This window comes from Hemitrygon akajei, chromosome 6, assembly GCF_048418815.1.
Source record: "Hemitrygon akajei chromosome 6, sHemAka1.3, whole genome shotgun sequence".
Classification (NCBI taxonomy): Eukaryota; Metazoa; Chordata; class Chondrichthyes; order Myliobatiformes; family Dasyatidae; genus Hemitrygon; species Hemitrygon akajei.
In genome coordinates this window covers 174,503,835-174,522,037 of record NC_133129.1, presented here as the reverse complement: position 1 = coordinate 174,522,037, position 18,203 = coordinate 174,503,835, and the positions used below count along the sequence as shown (strand labels likewise).

Genomic DNA, 18,203 nt, shown 5'->3' with positions numbered 1-18,203 from the left:
CTACACCAGCAGCAGAACACCATGAACACACGGTCAGTGGCCACTTTATTAGGTACAGGAGGTACCTAATAAAGTGGCCACTGAGTGTAGAAGATCACAAAGTGAACCATGGGGATAACGGAAAAAGAATGACAGCCAAGCTGTACGATTGCAGACACCAGGTTTAAGGAGAGGTAGTGAGGATGAAAGAGATATTTCCCGACCTCAGAGCCTTGGTGAAGAAACTCCACGCAGAACAATTTCTAGAGATAATCAGCATTACTCTTTTCTAGCACTGAAAGAATTAGATGGCTTCAGTGATAGGTCACTGGTTGGGAATTTCACATGGTCCTGCTTGTTTTGAGAAAGACTTTCTTCCCTCCCAAGTGATTTACCAAGGATGTGGTTTTAATAAACTAGCAAGGGACTGTACACATGCTGAGAGTGCTGTCACACTCACAGTCATAATCTAATGTTAGAAAGAGTGGGTGTCAACGTCTGCTTCTCAGAACTCTCCTTAAAAAGTTGTTCAGTAAATCCACCAGCAGTATAGAATAACAGACTAGTTTGCTCCATTTGGTGTAATGACAGCACAACAATGGTTTTAAGAGCAAATGGTTCTGATGAGTTACATATGTACCAATGAACAACCATTCATTCTGCACGTATCCATCTTGGCCTTTTAATATGATCAAGAACATACTATGTCCCCATTTATTCTCATGGGGGAAGATACAAGTTCAAAGTAATGCTGAAATTACACACAGTCGACTAATGATCACTTAAATACGTTTTGGCAAAGGCTTAGTCCTGACAATAAGGACGATGACTTTTCATTCAACCCCTTTGTTTTTCTGCGTTTACTGAGTGATTTGGCGGTAACTAGTTCAGCTACTTGGATATCATTCTGATAGTGGAGTGAATCAGGTCAGGGAGATGAGGTCAAGAATCTCTTTCCCATGTCTGGTCTCTGGGTTAGCATCTGGGGGTCAGGAGCAAGGTTCTAGGAAGCTGGGATTAGCACTAAAAATAGTTCACAATATGGAATAACAGAAAGAAACAAACATTTGCAATTCAAGTTTCAAAGAAAGTATAAAAAATCAATAGAGTCAGAGAATACAACAGCATAGAAACAGGCCATTTGGCCCATCTAGTCCATACTGAACTATTAATCTGCCTTGTTCCATCAATATGGATATGCACAGCTCAAATAATTTGCGGAATACAGTTTGCCCCCACCTTATTTGTCATGGGTATGAACCCCCTCATATAAGCAGCAGCAGACGTAACCTAAGGCCCAGTGTTGGAGCCTGGCATCCGACAACCTGCAATATGGGGCTTCATGGATGACACAGTAACTCATGTCCAAGCAAATTGGGTATCGGAAACTCTGGACAATGTAAAGACCTGTGCTAGGATGATCTCCAAGGCCAAGAAGTCCTGATGCATGGTGATCAAAAAGGGCAAGGTTACAAGCAAGTTCAGTCTTCAAGTACAGGGAGAAGTCATTCCAGTTGTAGAGGACAAGCCAGTAAAGTGTCTTGGAATGTGGTTTAATGCAGCAATGATGGACAGCGCAAACATCAACGGCACTGTAAAGCAGACTGAAGAGTGGCTAAAGAAGATCGATAAAACCCAGACTCTCTGGTAATTTTAAGACATTCCTTTACCAACAAGGTCTTCTACCAAGGCTGCTCTGGCTTTTCATGGTGTACAAGTTCCCCATGATCATTGGAGAAGGCATTGAGAGGGAGGTCAACAACCACTGTAGAGATCCCCTCAAGTGTTCCATCAGTGGGGCTCTACATAAGGTCAGGCTAGCTATAGCTTCCTTTGTCATTGGTAGTGAAGGAGTTCAAGATGGCATAGTGTAGAGCTGTGTTAACACTGAGGGACTCCAATGACAAGCTAATAAACTAAGCAGGAGACATAACAAGACTGGGTCGAAAGTGGGCTGCCAACTTGGCCATAGACCAGGCAGTATGCTCCCTGCAATTGTGAGACATCATTAGCAACCCATGCCTGGGACGGCAAGGCCCTGGCTCTGCATACTTCCAATGGTGGGGAAGTGCAAGTGCAAGGGATAGGCATGACATGGTCCAGGCGGAGGAACGGAACCGCAGGGATGAAAGGTGGGTATCGAAGGCAGTAGAGTTGGGGTCACAATACGCCTGAACGAAATGGGATCTTCCCAAGTGCAAGATGACTTGGGTAGAGCTTTGGAGACTATGGGCCTTCCACATTTCTTTCCTCCTGTGGTCCATGTACATCACTTTCCCTACTCCATCACAGCTGCACACATGGGGACTGAGAGGGGACCCGAACTGCAAGCTTTGTGGTCACTGGCACATGTACTGTCAGGATGCATAACAGCTTTATCACAAGGATGGTATAGGTGGTGCCACAAGGTCCTGCTGTCCCTTGCTGACTAATTGGAGCAACAGAGGTGTAAAAAGAGACCAACTGGCAAAGGCGAAGAGGGAAGTCACCTTCATGAAGGAGAGGGCCACACCAGTCATATCGAAGAGGCCTAAATCCAATTTGCTGCAAACTGCCAAATCCTGGGAGAAGAGGATGTGGGGAAGTCAATGTGGGGAGGAAGCTGCAGTTCCCGGAGGTGGTGTAAACCACACTTCGACCAGACATCGTACTGTGGGCCAACAAAGATAAGAAAATCATCCTGGTGGAGCTCACAGCACGACGGGAGAAAGGATGCAAGGAGACTAACGAGAGGAAGGCCCTGAAGTACCAGTCCTTAGTCCAGGAGTGCAGGGACAAAGGATGGCAGATGTGGCTAGTCCCTATGGAGATTGGTTGTGGAGGGTTGCTAGCAAGATCGGCATGGAGGTTACCGTCTGCACTGGACCTTGATGAAAAGGGCAAGACCTAAGCAACTCGCAGGATGGGGGAGGAAGCAGAGAGAGCCTCTCGCTGGATATGGAGCAGGCAAGAGGAGCTGAGCTGGAAATCAGGAGCAGGTAGGCAGTGACTGCTGGCCTGCTGTCTGGAGAGTGTGGTGGTCAAGGGTCGAAACTCTCTCTGAAGGTTGACAACATCTATTCCTGGCCAAAGGCTACAGTTACCTCATCAGGTATTGGCAGGAATCTCAGCAAGGGATGACCTGCCGGAAGTCGTGGCACAGGAAATTTAACAATAACTTTCAAAAGGAAGTTGGATGGATCCTTGAAATAGAATTACCTTAAGTGGTACAGGGATTGCGGCTAACTGGATATCGGTTTCAATTAGCCAGTACAGATACAATGTTCTGAATTTCTTTCATCCTCGCAGCTGCAAACAAATCTTCTGAGCTCATGACTATCTACGTGCATTATAAATATAAATGAAATAGATACAAAGAAGGTTCTACTTTAAGATACAAAGATGTGAGCTCTGAGTATAACAGGTGTGATGGGCAAGCGGGTTTCAAACATTTCAGATGCAGATTAAGAGAAGGGGTGAGAGACAGGCATTGTACTGCCCTAATTTCCTCATAGATAGATAATTCTTTCTATCTTAAATTGCCTTTTCACTCAGGGAGCTGTATACGGGACGGTGGTGCTTTGCATTTATTCTGAGGTAGTCCTTCAGCATACTGTGTTCCGTTCTGGTCATTATAAGAGGGATGTGAAAGCTTTAGAGACAGCACAGAGGAGATGTACCAGCCTGCTATCTGGGTTAGAGAGCACGTCTTATGAGGACAGGTTGAGTGAGCTACGACTTTTCTCTTCAGAGTGAAGGAAGGTAAGAGGTGACTTAATAGAGTTGTACAAGATGGAGAGAGGCATAGATGGACATCCAGAGACTTTTCACACGCAAGAGAAATCTGCTGATGCTGGAAATCAAAGCAATACATACAAAATGCTGGAGGAACTCAGCAGGCCAGGCAGCATCCATGGAAAAGTGTCCCGAAGAAGGGTTTTGGCCCTAAACATTGACTGTTTACTCTTCCATAGATGCTGCTTGGCCTGCTGAGTTCCCCAGCATTTTGTGTGTAATCCAGAGATTTTTTCCTAGGGTGGGAATAGCTAATAACATGATTGGAGGAAAGTAGAGGGGAGTTGTCAGAGGTAGGTTTTTACACAAAGAGTTTTCCAAGTTCTTCTCCAATCCTGGCTCTAGGTCTCTTGCTGTCTGCAGCATGAAAAAGCCACACATCTTAGGCCCATCAGTTTGTTGCTATACTGTCTCCATTCATGCCATCAGGGAGACACTACAAATCCATCACTACCAGGACTAGATATGATCTCTGAAGCTTCTTTCCTGTAGCTATCCAGCTTCTCAACAAAACTCTCTCAGGTATAATACTCTAACTGTCCCTGTACAACATCCATTAAATGGCCTTTCCTGCTGTCCTTGTTCTGCTGACAATTATTGAGCCTGTTCATATGCTCATATTTATTTAAGTTTGATTATTGATATTTGTGCATGTGACTGCTCTGCTAATTATCGATTGCACATGGCTATTTTCCATACTCTTGTAAGTTGTTGGTCACTATTGTGTTGTCTGTAATTGTATTATCCTGTGTTTTATGCTTGGCACCAAACCAAAATCTATTGTGGTATGTTTCACATACTGGCAATAAAGTGTTTTTGATTCTTTTTACCCACTTACCAAGTCTACGGATGGATCTCAGCAATCAGATTTCAAAAGATCTGATTAAGATTCCAGTCCAAGGACCTTTGTGTTTACAATTAATTGGCTTCTGGATCTCAATCATCAAGTTAGGCCAGACTTGGTGATTATTAGGTGAGAAACTAAGAGAATTTTTAGTTTCTATAGTTTAATCTAAGAAAATAAGAGGGTGATCTAACATTTACTGCCTTCTTCTGTAAGTTGTTCCTTAAAACCCACTTCTGCCATCTGTCGTCTGTCTCTTTCTCACCTTATGCCTCATCAATTTTTGTTCAGTGACTGCCCCATAATACTTTATGGGGAGTATTTTGAATGCCTGTGCAATGCCAAAGATACTATAGAAATGGCAATATTGAGCAGCAAAGAGTTCAGTGTAAATGTTACCGAATAAAATCAACACAAGATCAACAACGGGTTACTGACATGGACAGAGATGTTCTTCCTACCTGTGGTGATGCAGACATAGGATAGGATCAAGCAGAAGATTTTAAAGAAATATTCTTACTCATTTCCATGTACTCTGGAGTCAGTCCAGAAAATGGCTCGAGGTTATAGTCTGATTCATACTGGCGAGGGACCTTGCAGTTGCTTTCTGCCTCCAATTTGGCCTCTCTTTTTGCCTTTATGTATCGAATCAGCTTCTTCAGTTTTCTGAAACAGAGCACACATGGTAAGTTTGCAAGCACACTTGAACTGCAGCTAGAACAGGCTAGTTGTGCCAATCATGCCTAGATGTCATAGTGGAAGTAATACACCACTTCACGTGAGATTAGTTGGGAATATCATTAAGCTGGAAAGAGCACAAAGAAGAGTTACGAGAATTTTTCCAGGACTTGAGGGCCTGAGTTATAGGGAGAGGTTGGACAGACTTCTGATTTATTCAAAGTTCAAATTAAATTTATTATCAAAATACATATATGTCACCATATACTATCCTGAGATTCATTTTCTTGGGGGCATAATGGAATAATAATCATAATAGCATTAATGTAAGATTGCATTCAACCAGTGTGCAAAAGATAACAAACTGTGCAAATACAAAAAGAAAGGAATGAAATAATAAGACCACAAGATATAGGAGCAGAAGTAGGTCATTCGGCTCATCACATCTGCTCTGCCATTCAATCATGGGCTGATCCAATTCTTCCAGTCATCCCCACTCCCCTGCCTTCTCCCCATACCCTTTGATGCCCTGGCTAATCAAGAACCTATCTATCTCTGCCTTAAATGCACCCAATGACTTGGCCTCCACAGCCGCTTGTAGCAACAAATTCCACAGATTTACCACCCCCTGACTAAAGTAATTTCTCTGCATCTCTGTTCCAAATGGACGTCCTTCAATCCTGAAGTCGTGCCCTCTTGTCCTAGACTCCCCTACCATGGGAAATAACTTTGCCATATCTAATCTGTTCAGGCCTTTTAACATTCAGAATGTTTCTATGAGATTACCCCTTCTGAACTTCAGGGAATACAGCCCAAGAACTGCCTATGTTCCTCATATAGTAACCCTTTCATTCCTGGAATTATTCTTGTGAATCTTCTCTGAACCCTCTCCAAAGTCAGTATATCCTTTCTAGAATAAGTAGCCCAAAACTGCACACAATAAGTGTGGTCTCACAAGTGTCTTATAGAGCCTCAACATCACATCCCTGCTCTTATATTCTATATCTCTAGAAATGAATGCTAACATTGCATTTGCCTTCTTCACCACCAACTCAACCTGGAGGTTAACCTTTAGGGTATCCTGCACAAGGACTCCCAAGTCCCTTTGCATCTCTGCATTTTGAATTCTCTCCCCATCTAAATAATAGTCTGCCCGTTTATTTCTTCCACCACACACTTTGCAACATTGTATTTAATTTGCTACTTCTTTGCCCATTCCCCTAAACTATCCAAGTCTCTCTGTAGGCTCTCTGTTTCCTCAACAACACCCACTCCCCCACCTACCTTTGTATCATTGGCAAATTTAGCCACAAATCCATCAATCCCATAGTCCAAATCATTGACGTACATCGTAAAAAGCAGTGGTCCCAACATCGTAAAACATCAATCAATAAATAAATAAATAGATACATAGATAGACAGATAAATGAATATCGAGAACATGAGGTGTAGAGTCCTTGAAAGAGAGCCCATTGGTTGTGTGGTTGTGGAATCGGTTCAGTGTTGGAGTAAGTAAAGTTACCACTCTGATACAAGAGCCTGATGGTTGAGGGGTAATAACTCTTTCTAAATCTGGTGGTATGGGTCCTGGTAGTGTGATTCCCTGGAGCGTGTTGGATTGAGGGATAGCATTGTAGGAACATATAAAATCATTGGGGGGGGGGTTGATGCACCATCAATAACTCACGCTGAGACTTAGGAAGCGAGATATCGGCTTTTATTGACTGGAAGAATAAACAACACTACATCCTGGGGAAAATGAGCGAGAGCAGCAGCCCACAGTCGCCTTTATACAGGGGTCTGTGGTAGGAGCCACAGGAGCAGTCAGCAGGGTCTGTGGGAGGAGCCACAGGAGCAGTCAGACAGGTATATCTAGTTCACCACAGGGGTGAATCATAATTGGGACAAATCCAGTCTTTTTGCAAACAGTGGGGGAATCAAAGACTAAAGTGCATGGGTTTGGGTTGGGAGTGGAAAGATTTGGAGAGGATGTGAGGGCAAATTTCTTTTTGCAATGAGTAATCCATATATGAATTCAGCTGCCAGAAGAGGTAGTTGAGGTGGTTAAAGGACATTTGGACAAGTAAATGGTGGAAAAGGTTTACAGGGTTATTGTTCAAACATAGGTGAATGGGCGTTTTGTTTGGCATGGTTGAGTTGGGCTGAAGAGCCTGTTTCTATGCTGTATTTATCTATGACTCTATGACCATCCCTAGGCCAGTGCAGAATACATTACAGATCATCCATACTGCAGTCACACGCAAAATAGATATGGCAGGATTAGGTTTTGTATTCTGAGGTTACTAATGAACCAGATTCTAAGATTCAAAGTACATTTATTATTAAAGTATGTATTCAGTATTCAACCCTGAGATTCGTATTCCCACGAACAGCCACAAAATAAAGAAAGAGAAACCATGGAACCTGTTTAAAGGAAATCTTCAACTCCCAATGCACAAAATAAGAACAAATTGCACGATGATCTTGAAGAATCATTGGGGACCCAAGTCCGGGAAACGGTACCGCAGCATAAAAACCAGGAACAACAGGCTCCATAACAGCTTCTTCCACCAGGCCATCAGACTGATTAATTCATGCTGACACAGCTGTATTTCTATGCTATATTGACTGTCCTGTTATACGTACTACATTATTTATTACAAATTACTATAAATTCCACATTGCACATTTTGACAGAGACATAACATAAAGAGTTTTACTCCTCACGTATATGACCGATTTAAGTAATAAAGTCAATTCAATTCCATTCCCAAACAAAAAGCGTGAAAAACACAGAACATAAAGCACCAAACCACAATTCATCTGATTAGTCCAGGCGTATTCAGTTCAGTTCTTTTTGTCCAAAACAACAGCTTCTGGTCTTTTGCCAACAACTAATATTTTTGGATGCAATATCATGATCTACCAGAACGGGATTTTAACAAAGGAAAGCAAGTTAGCACTACACTGATTTGTCTGGTTGGTCACAGTTAAGCTGAACACTGCTGCCAGCAGAATGACACAGTAATGATTTTCCACCTTGATGTTAACATTTAGCGAAATGCAAGTCAACAAACTGGTAAGACTGTACAGAGGTCTATTCGGGAGTCTGATAACAGTGGATAAGAAGCTGCCCTTGGGCTTGGTGATACACGCTTTCAGACTTTTGTATCTTCTGGGAGAGGGGATTGGAGAGAACGTCTGGGGTGGTTGGGCTCTGTGATTATGTTGTCTGCTTGACTGAGACAGAGTCCATAAAGAGGAGGGTTATTCTCTCCAATAAGTGACAAATCAATACATAAAGCAAAACTTTAGCACAATGTCTCACCAGGAATAAACCTAAAGTTCAGGAGGTACGACTTGTGACTCAGAACGTCTTTGTTAGCAAGCAGATGAAGCTTCTAAGAGAATTATGAAAATTAGCCCTGCCCCTCAAATAGGTTTGCTGTCTGGATTAGAGGGCATGTGCTATAAGAAGCTGGACAAACTTGGCTTGTTCCCTCTGGAGCGGCGAAGGCCTAGGGGTATCTGATAGAGATTTACGAGATTATGAGAGGCACATAGACAGAGAAGACAGGAAGTGTCTATTTTCCAGGGTTGAAAATCTAATACCAGGGGACATGCATTTAAGGTAAGAGAGGGCAAGTTCAAAGGAGATGTGAGGGGCAAGATTTTTACACAGTGGCAGGTTCCTGGAATGCGCTGACTGGGGTGGTGGTAGAAGCTGACACATTAGGGATTTTTAAGTGATAGGCACATGAATGTGAAGAAAATGGAAGATATGGACATTGTATAAAGAAAGATTTCATTCAGTTGGCCATTTGATTACTAATTTAATTGGTTTGGCATGACACCTGAATGGATAGTGAACCAATGAACACATCAGTACCTTTTCCCTCTCTTTTAGTTTAATTTATTTAATATATCTACTTATTGTAATTTATAGTTTTTATTACCGTATATTGGTAATAAAAACAACAAAACAAATTTCATGACATATGCCAGTGATATTAAACCTGATTTTGATCTTGATTCTATTCCTGTGCAGTACTGATCTATGTTCTAAATGATTGCATCCAAAGTACTGGAAGGAGAGTGACCTTTGCTGGGCTGCGGAATGGGAGAATGGGGAAATTTGATGTTGTATCAGTCATTTTCTGGAATATATAAAAATGTAAATTTGCGACATTTACAGTACAGATTCTAACAAACTGTAAAAAATGAACTGATTAAGGGAACCGTTTGGGAAACAGAAAGCAATGAAAGTACGTTCTGGACAAACAGTTTAATCGACTGGAACCAAGCCAAACCAGCTGCAACCTTCAGTCTCAAATTACTGAATGTTCAAACAATCATCATAACAAAAGATCTTCTTAAACCTGGATTGTGTGCATCTGAGAAACAATTTTCTCATTGCTCCTGTAAACTTAGCTTTCTGATTTATGTTGTTACAGAACATTTCCTGGTCAGAGAACCTGGATAATTTCCCTTTATCAACAATCTACATTAAAATATGTAAATAACATGGATGATTTACATGAGTTTAAATACCTTGTGACTCTTTGTCTTGTAAGATTTAGAGTGGCTCTGGAAGGCTCATTCACGTTCCCGTGTGAGAAACATGGGTTCACCTGCTTTCCATAATGTTGGAAAAAGTGCAACAACTGAGGATACTGCAATATTTTGTCTTTCCAGTCCAAGCTACACAAGGCTATGAAGGGAAGTGTCCCGAGGACCATCACAATACATAGCCCTAACAGATGTGGAGGAGGAGCTAATTGCTTAACTATTTTACAGACCCCTCTCCTTCCCACTGCCCCCAAAGCAAAGTCACTCCAATTTCACAGATCTTGTCACATCCTTTATTTTATGATTATGGGACTGGTCAAAGACAGCAAATCCAGAAGTGGATGTAGAACAGTGACATACAGTACAGCCCTTCAACCTGCAATATTGTGCCAACCTTGTAACCTATTCCAAGATCAATCTAACTCTTCCCTCCTACATAGCCTACAACCCTCCATTTTTCTTACATCCATGTGCCTATCCCCAAAGGTTTTTTTAAAATGCTCCAAATGTATCAACCCAAAATCTACCTCTGACAAGTCTCATAAGCTTTCCTCCACTCACCTTAAGGGACGTCCTCTGGTACGAGTTTGCTAAACTGGGGGAGAAAATGCTTTCTGTGTCTCTTATAATCTTATACACCTCTAATTCTCCTTTGCTCTGAAGAGAAAAGCCCAACTCACCCAACCTTTCCTCATTAGACATGCTCCCTAATCCAGGAATCCTGGTAAATCTCCTCTGCACCCTCTCTAAAGCTTCTCTACTGTTCTTATAATCAGACGACCAAAACTAAACTCAATACTCCAACCAGAGGTTTTTAGAACTGCAAAATTACCTCACAGCTGATGAACTCAATCCCCCAACTAAGGCCAATGCATCATACACTTTCTTAACCACATTATCAAATTCCCATTCTCCAAATATAATTAGCTACTAAACCACATCACAGATCATAGGGCCAATTTAGTTAACAGCATTCACAGACATCACACCTGGTCAACAGTTTGGCAAAAGATACTGTGTAGGTTGGAAGCAGGCACCCCAGCACAAAAAGCCATTATGCTGAAGCTCCTTGGCAGGACACAGGAGCTTCACGCAGAGCTGCTTGCATGAGGCAAGTTTTCCTTTCCTTCGCAGTGTGAAGGATCATGGGGTCCACATCTATAGGTTGCTGCACAAGGTGATAGGGTGCTTAAGAAGGTGTATGGTGTGTTAGCCTTCTTTAGTCAGCAGACTGAATTCAAGAACCACACGGTAATGTTGCAGCTCTGTAAAAGCCAGGTTAGACCACACTTGGAGCATTTTGTTGAGTATTGGCCATCTCATTATAAGGAGGATGCGGAAGCTTTAGAGAGAGTGCAGGGAAGATTTTCCAGGATGCTGCCTGGACTAGAACATGTCTTATGAGGGAATAAGGCTTTTCTCTGTGGAGTGGAGGCGGATGAGAGATGACTTGCTCGAGGTGTACAAGACTAGAGACATAGAGAGAGTGGGCAGCCAGTGCTCTTTTCTCCAAGGTGGCAATAGCTAATATGAGAGGGCATAATTTTAAGATGATTGTCGGAAAGTATTGGGGGAATGTCAGAGGTAGTTTTTAAAAAAAATACAGAGAGTGATAAGTGCATGATTCTAGAGGCAGATTCATTAGGAACATTTAAAAGACTCTCAGATAGGCACATGGATGGACAATAGATGGAGGGCTACGTGGGAGGGAAGGGTTAGAATGATCCTGTAGTAGGTTAAAAGGTCAGCATAACATCTTGTGGGCCAACGAGCCTACTGTACTGTTGTATATTGTATGTTCCTAGCAAGACTACACTAGTCCCTATCTTCATCCTGCTTAGAGGGAAGAGAAACTTTTGCCCTCACTGCCTCAAATCGAGTGTTCTACAGTGTACATCCCTTTCCGCTTATCACCTCTCCAGCCGAAATTCTGGAGCTTGTGTTGCAGGGGTGGGAACAGTGCCTTTTCAGTGGACTGTCCGCCAAGTGAAAAAAGAGAGACAAGACTTTGAAATGCAGGTAATAGGCTGGAGACTGCAGTTCCAATCTGTGAGGCTTGCCTAATATTTTCGAGGCCACTCTCGGCTGTCCCTGTACTCTTACCTCTGTGAGGACAGTAGTTTCTAAGGTCCTGTACTTTTCCCTCTCTCCTGTGCTGCAGAATACCCTGCCTGGGTGACTGCCATGTGGAGTAGGTTCAGACTTTCTTTGACAGCTTCCAAAGATTCCAGGAATAACACAACAAAAGATGCGTTCAGCGATCTGTTTAGCGAGATGATACTGTATATTGCTGGTTTTTTTGTGTCTAGATGAGGATGTGGACCAAATGAATAATAACTCAAGCTATTTTGTCAAATTTGTAATCCTTATTTGTTTGAAAATGTACATGTTTAACCGTAAGTGTTGATAACATCACAGGAAACAACTGCAAGAGGTCACTGTTCTTGGCAATGGAAGGGAATCAAAATAACACGCTGAAGGAGACAAGATGCTTCAGGCGATATGGTTCATCTTTTTTAATCAGCTGCCCTGCCCAGAGATACTCTATTATTCCTCTCCACTGCTTTCTCCAGGAAAAGGCAGAGGAGCTTCTGGGGACAAAGAATGTTCACCGGCCCAGTAGAACAAGACAAAAGTTAGCAAATAGCTCTTTGTTCTCTATCAGTGAGAGTAATGCCTGCAATGAGATTTGAATGACATAGGTTATAGTCAGAAGGGACATTCCTAGTCAGTGATGCTTGAAGTCTCATTCTGGTATCCCAGCATTAAGTGTGGTTTCACCTGCTTTCTAAAAATCCAGAAAAACTGAAGACACCAGTCATGGTATCACACAGATGTGAGTTATAATGTCCATCTTGTTTGTGCTGGAGCTCAAAGCTTTAGCATCCAGGTCATGATGCATCTCTGTACTTCTCCATAAGGTACAGGAGCAGAATTAGGCCATTCAGCTCATCTAGTCTGCTGCAGCATTTATCATGGCTTATTTATTATCCCTCTCAACCCCAATTCCCCTGTAACCTTAGATGCCCTGGCCAATCAAGAAACTATCAACATCACAACAACAAGACATTTGTTTACATTTATGTGGCACGGTAGCAGTGCTCATAATGCTATTACAGCTGCAGAAATCTGGGTTCCATTCGCCATTGTCTGCAAGGGGTTTGTATGTTCTCCCCAGGACCACAGGGGCTCTGGATTCTTCTGCTTCCTCCCACAAACCAATGACATGAAGGTTAGTGGGTTCATTTGTCACAGGTGTAATTTGGCAGCGCAGACTCATTGGAGGGAGGGCCTTTTACTGTGGTGTACCTCTAAAATAATATATAATATTCTAAAATCATCTGCTCTCATGCATACCCAGATCCTCTGAGCTAAACAGAGGAATTAGGGGTGATCATAAATACTGCTCTAGCTTTCACGTCCACATCCTTTGACTGAAGAAAAAATTACCAGACTCCATGCCAATTTTTTGAAATACAAAACAAAATTATAATATTCTCTGGTGAAAATCTGAAGACTGAAATGCACACCACAGAAATACTGAAGCCTTATTGAGTTAGAAGTGTGTCAAGGGTGAAAAGAAAGCCAATTATACAGCATATGGCAGCATATGGACACGTTGACCTCAAAGGAACCAAATAATCAGTTGATCCATGATGTTGGAGAAATAGCTTGTTATTTCACAAAGAGTACAAGAGCTTTTGAGTGACATTATTATTCTTTCTATGAGGGGAACAGATATGGTAAATGCGAGCAGGTAATTCTCCTTTTATCAGCAAGAGGATCTGAGCAGAGTTAGAGTCATACTACAGCACAGAAGGAGACCCTTTCTCCCATCTAGTCCATGCCAAACTATTATTCTGCCTAGTTCCATCGAACTGCACCTGGACCATTGCCCTGCATACCTCTCCCGTCCACATACTTATCCAAATTTCTCTTAAAAGTTGCAACCAAACCTGCATCCACCACTTCTGTTGGCAGCTCTTTCCACAAAGAATTTCAGGATGTGCATTGCATACATTTCTCTGACCTATGAACCTCATACCAATGTACACCAATGTACCTATTGAAACATTAAGTGTACCTATTGAAACATGCACCACCGTCTGAGTGAAGAAGCTTCTCCTTAAGATTCCCATTAAAGATTTCACCTTTCACCCTTAACCTATGACCTCTGGCTCTAGTCTCACCTGACCTCAGTGGGAAAAGCCTGTTTACATTTACCCTACCTATCCCCCTCATAATTCTCCTCTGCTCCAGGGAATAGCCCTAACCTATACAACTTTTCCCTTTCACTCAGGTCATCAAATTCCAGCAAGATCCTTGTAAATTTTCTCTGTACTCCTCCAATCTTATTGATATCTTAGGGCACCATTGCAATGTAGCAGCTAGCGCGATGTTATTAGAGCTTGGGACCTTCTGGAGATCAGAGTTCAATCCTGGTGGCCTCTGTAAGGAGTCTGAACGTCCTCCCTGTGGAATGCGTGGGTTTCCAGTTCTCCTTGCAGGGAACCATGTACTCTGGTTCCCTCCCGCAGCCCGAAGATGTACCCGAAGGTTAATTGGTTATTGTAAATTGTTCGTGATTACATTAGCGTTAATCAGGGGGATGTCGGGGGTTGCTGGGCAGGACAGCTTGAAGGACCAGAAAGGCCAATTCTGTGCTGTATCTCTAAATAAATCTTTCTTGAAGGTAGGTAACCAGAACTTCACACAATACTCCATATTTGGCCTCACCAACATCTTAAACAACTTGAACATAACATCCCAACTCCAGTACATATTACTTTGATTTATGAAGGATATTGTGCCAAAAGCTTTATGACCCTATCTACCTGTGACGCCACTTCCAAGGAATTATGGATCTGTATTCCCAGATCCCTTTGTTCTACTGCACTCCTCAAGACCTTTCCCACAGATTTCAAGGAGTAGGACTGTTCAAGTACTTACTAATGCTCATTTACCAGTCAACACTGAAAGCCAGAGAATCAACTGGCCCTGTCTTTTGATGGAAAGCCTAAATGTCATTGGAGGAAAATGAGCTTCAAGCAATTTATTTGCAATTTTAAGTGGTCCGTCAACATGCCAAGATACAGTTAGATACTTACGGAATGCCTATTTCAAACAGGTTGTTCTGTATTAACTGCTTTCCCAGCATGATGATGCTCAGTTGAATGCACAGCTCCATTAGGCAGCCTCCTGGAGCACACTGATCAAAATGAAAAACAAAAGTTATTAGTCTTAAATCAGATGGCAAACGCTCGAGCTAAATTTTCATTTAAATATGAGAAGGCCCAAGAAATTACACTACCTCTTCCATGCGCATGCTGTGAAAGATATTTATATATTTTCCAGGTCGACCTGTGAACCTGGAAGCAAATGATAGTAAGTATAGCTTCACTTACGCAGAGCATCAAATACTATTCAGACTGAAGAAGTTATGGCCAAATTAGGGTGAATAGCCCTTGTTATTGTGAAGCAATCATTCAGTTTCAAGTCACACTTCCCCAATTTTGTTCAATTTCTTAAAAAACATAAAAAAAATTCATATTGTCACATAGTTGTCACATAGCCATGTTCGGAAGAAAGGCCCTTTGGGTTCACATTATCACTCACCAATCCTACTTTTTTGTTAGTTGATTTTTACTTGTGTGATAAAAACAATGCTGGAATTTGCGGTCCAATCCTATCTGTCATGCAAGGACATTCTTAAATTGTTGGAGTTACTTGGTTAAAGTGCTCTCCACATCATTAGGCAGGGAGTCCCAGGATTCACAGCCCAAACTAATGGAAGGTAGCAATATATTTGCAAGTTGGAGAGAATTGAAAGGGAACTTGCAGTCCAATAGTTCTGGCTCCTCCCCATTCCTTTTCAATCTGGTAGAACGGTTTCAGCCTGAAATAATGACTGTTTATTTCCCTCCCTGGATGTTGCTTGAGCTGCTGATTTCCTCCGGCATTTTGTGCGGGTGTTCCTCTGGATTTCCAGCAGCTACAGAATCTTATGTTTATATTTACTGTACATCTTGTCTTATGAAGAAAGTTTGGGTGTGCTCGGGCTTTTCTCTTTAGACTGAAGGAGGATGAGAGGTGACTTGACGGAGAAGTACAAGATTATAAGTGGCATAGACAGAATGGACATCCAGCACCTTTTTCTCAATGGCCAATACCAGAGGACATCCTTCTAAGGTGTGTGGAGCAAAGTTCAGTGGAGATGTCAGAGATAGTTTGATTGCACACAGCGAGCGATAGGTGGTTGGAATGCACTGCTAGTGGTGATGGTAGAGGCAGTTACATCAGGAACATTTAAAAGATTATTAGACAAGCACATGGCTGTAAGGAAAATGGGTAACTCACCTGCCTTTGAAGAACGCAACGTAAAAGATTGGCGTGTAGGCATTCACAAACTTCAACAGAAAAGCCTTAAAAATTAATCTTTCCTCAAAACTTTTGTCTGTTTTTGGGATCTCTGTGGAAGGAATGAAACACAAGTGTGATTATGAGTTAACAACCAAAAATTAAGTCTCTGATCCTGAAATACATCACAGGATGCACTGGGACACACCATCAACGTAAGCTGGGGTCATCTGATGTTTTGGGTCTTTCAACATCAAGAAAGACCCCCACCCAGATTACTCAGCAATGGTTGAATCCCTGCAGCGTTGGTCCACAGGTCACACTTCTTGATCCAAAGCCATCTGGAGGCCCTTTTCTTTGCAGCCCCTCCAATAACAAGCAGAGATAGGTTCTGCACAGCAAAACCTCTACGCCCCAGATCTATAGGCTCACATCATGCCCTGCTCCCCTGTCTCTGTCACTGGTCTACAAACTCCTGATTTTGGCTTTCTTATGCTCAAATGCCTCCTCAATTCAATCTTCCCAAGAAACTGTCAGTTTTACCATGACCACCTGCCTCAAGGTTTCTGACAGAATGACTATGTCAGGCCTCAGTGATGATGATGCGATGAAGTCAGGTAACTTCAACTGGTTGCCAAGATTGACTTTCAGTTGCCAGCCAGATGCCATGGTGAGCAAGTCTGCTAACATTATTAGACTAATGTACCATAATTACAATTAATGCAGTCTCTCATACAATTTATTACAATATACTCCTGACCAGTCTCCCATCGTTAAACATCCATAAATTAATCCAAAACTATATCCTAATCCATAATATATCATTTTCCATCCACATGCCAATTCATACTGCCTCACTGAAATTATTGTTTGCAATGCCCGCCCCTTTGTACTTCACTGCATTCTCCACCAAGGCCTCAATGCTTCTTCAGCTCTGGCCAGCACACAATTCCCTTTGGCTTCCTAAACTCAATGCCCTCTAACTCAATCCAGAAAAAAATGTCAGTGCCTATGTGCCTTCAAGATGTTTGCTTAAAACCAATCCTTTGACTAGGCTTTTGGAGGCCCTCTCCATTTGGGACATGCCCTCCTCTTGTTATAACTATTGGGGGAGGAAGCACAGCAACTTGAAGACCCACGCTCAATGAATCAGGAACAGTTCCTTTCACTCCACCATCAGATTTCTGAATGGTCCATGAACACCACCTTGTTATTGCTTTATTTTGCATAATTTATTTTTGTAATTCATGATTTGTATTGTAATCTACTTTATTTTTGTAATTCTATGTCTTTGCACTGTATTGCTGCTGTAAAAGAAATTTCACATCAAATAACTGCTCACGCTTGACTGCAGGGCCCAACACCGGGGTAATCACATTGTCAAGTTTGCTGATGACATGACAGTGCTAGGATTCATCATCTTCAACGATGAGACGGCCTACAGAGAGGAGGTGGAAGAGCTTGAGTCCTGGTGCTAGGTAACTAACCTCTTCCTCAACATCAACAAGACAAAGGATATACTTATCGACACTTTTGTCTAGGATTACACCCTTCTTTATATCAGTGGCACAGCAGTGGAAACTGGGAAGTTTCAAACCCCTGGGAGTGCACATAATTGCACAACCTCTCATGGTCCCAAACGCATCCTACACAATCAAGAAAACTCACCCACATCTCTACTTCCTGAGGAGAATGGACTGTAAACATTTATGCTCACAACCTTTTACAGATGTGCAGTAGAGACCATCCCAACAAGCTGCATCACTGCCTTGTGTGTACAGTGCACTGTGGCTGACAGGAAGGCTCTACAACGGGTGGTCAAAACTACCCAACACATCGCAGGCATCAGCCTACCCGCCATCAAGGACATATACACACAAAGTGCCAGAAGAAGGCCAGCAACATCTTGAAGGATCTGACCCACACTGCTATGGACTGATTGTCCCACTCCCATCAGGGAGGAGGCTATGTAGCATCCACACCAGGATCCCTAGACTGAAAA

General features: G+C 42.4%; 1 protein-coding gene across 1 annotated transcript in view; it reads right to left on the bottom strand.

Moving 5' to 3' along the window:
• The window catches only part of ano1a (anoctamin 1, calcium activated chloride channel a), a 288,477-nt gene that overhangs the window by 33,554 nt on the left and 236,720 nt on the right, over positions 1–18,203 (bottom strand). Inside the window, exons 19-22 of the mRNA XM_073049786.1 lie at positions 16,202–16,313; positions 15,156–15,213; positions 14,953–15,053; positions 5,118–5,263 (exon numbers count right to left, since the gene is read on the bottom strand). Coding sequence (XP_072905887.1) covers positions 5,118–5,263; positions 14,953–15,053; positions 15,156–15,213; positions 16,202–16,313 — 417 coding nt within the window. The remainder of the gene's footprint in view (positions 1–5,117; positions 5,264–14,952; positions 15,054–15,155; positions 15,214–16,201; positions 16,314–18,203) is intronic.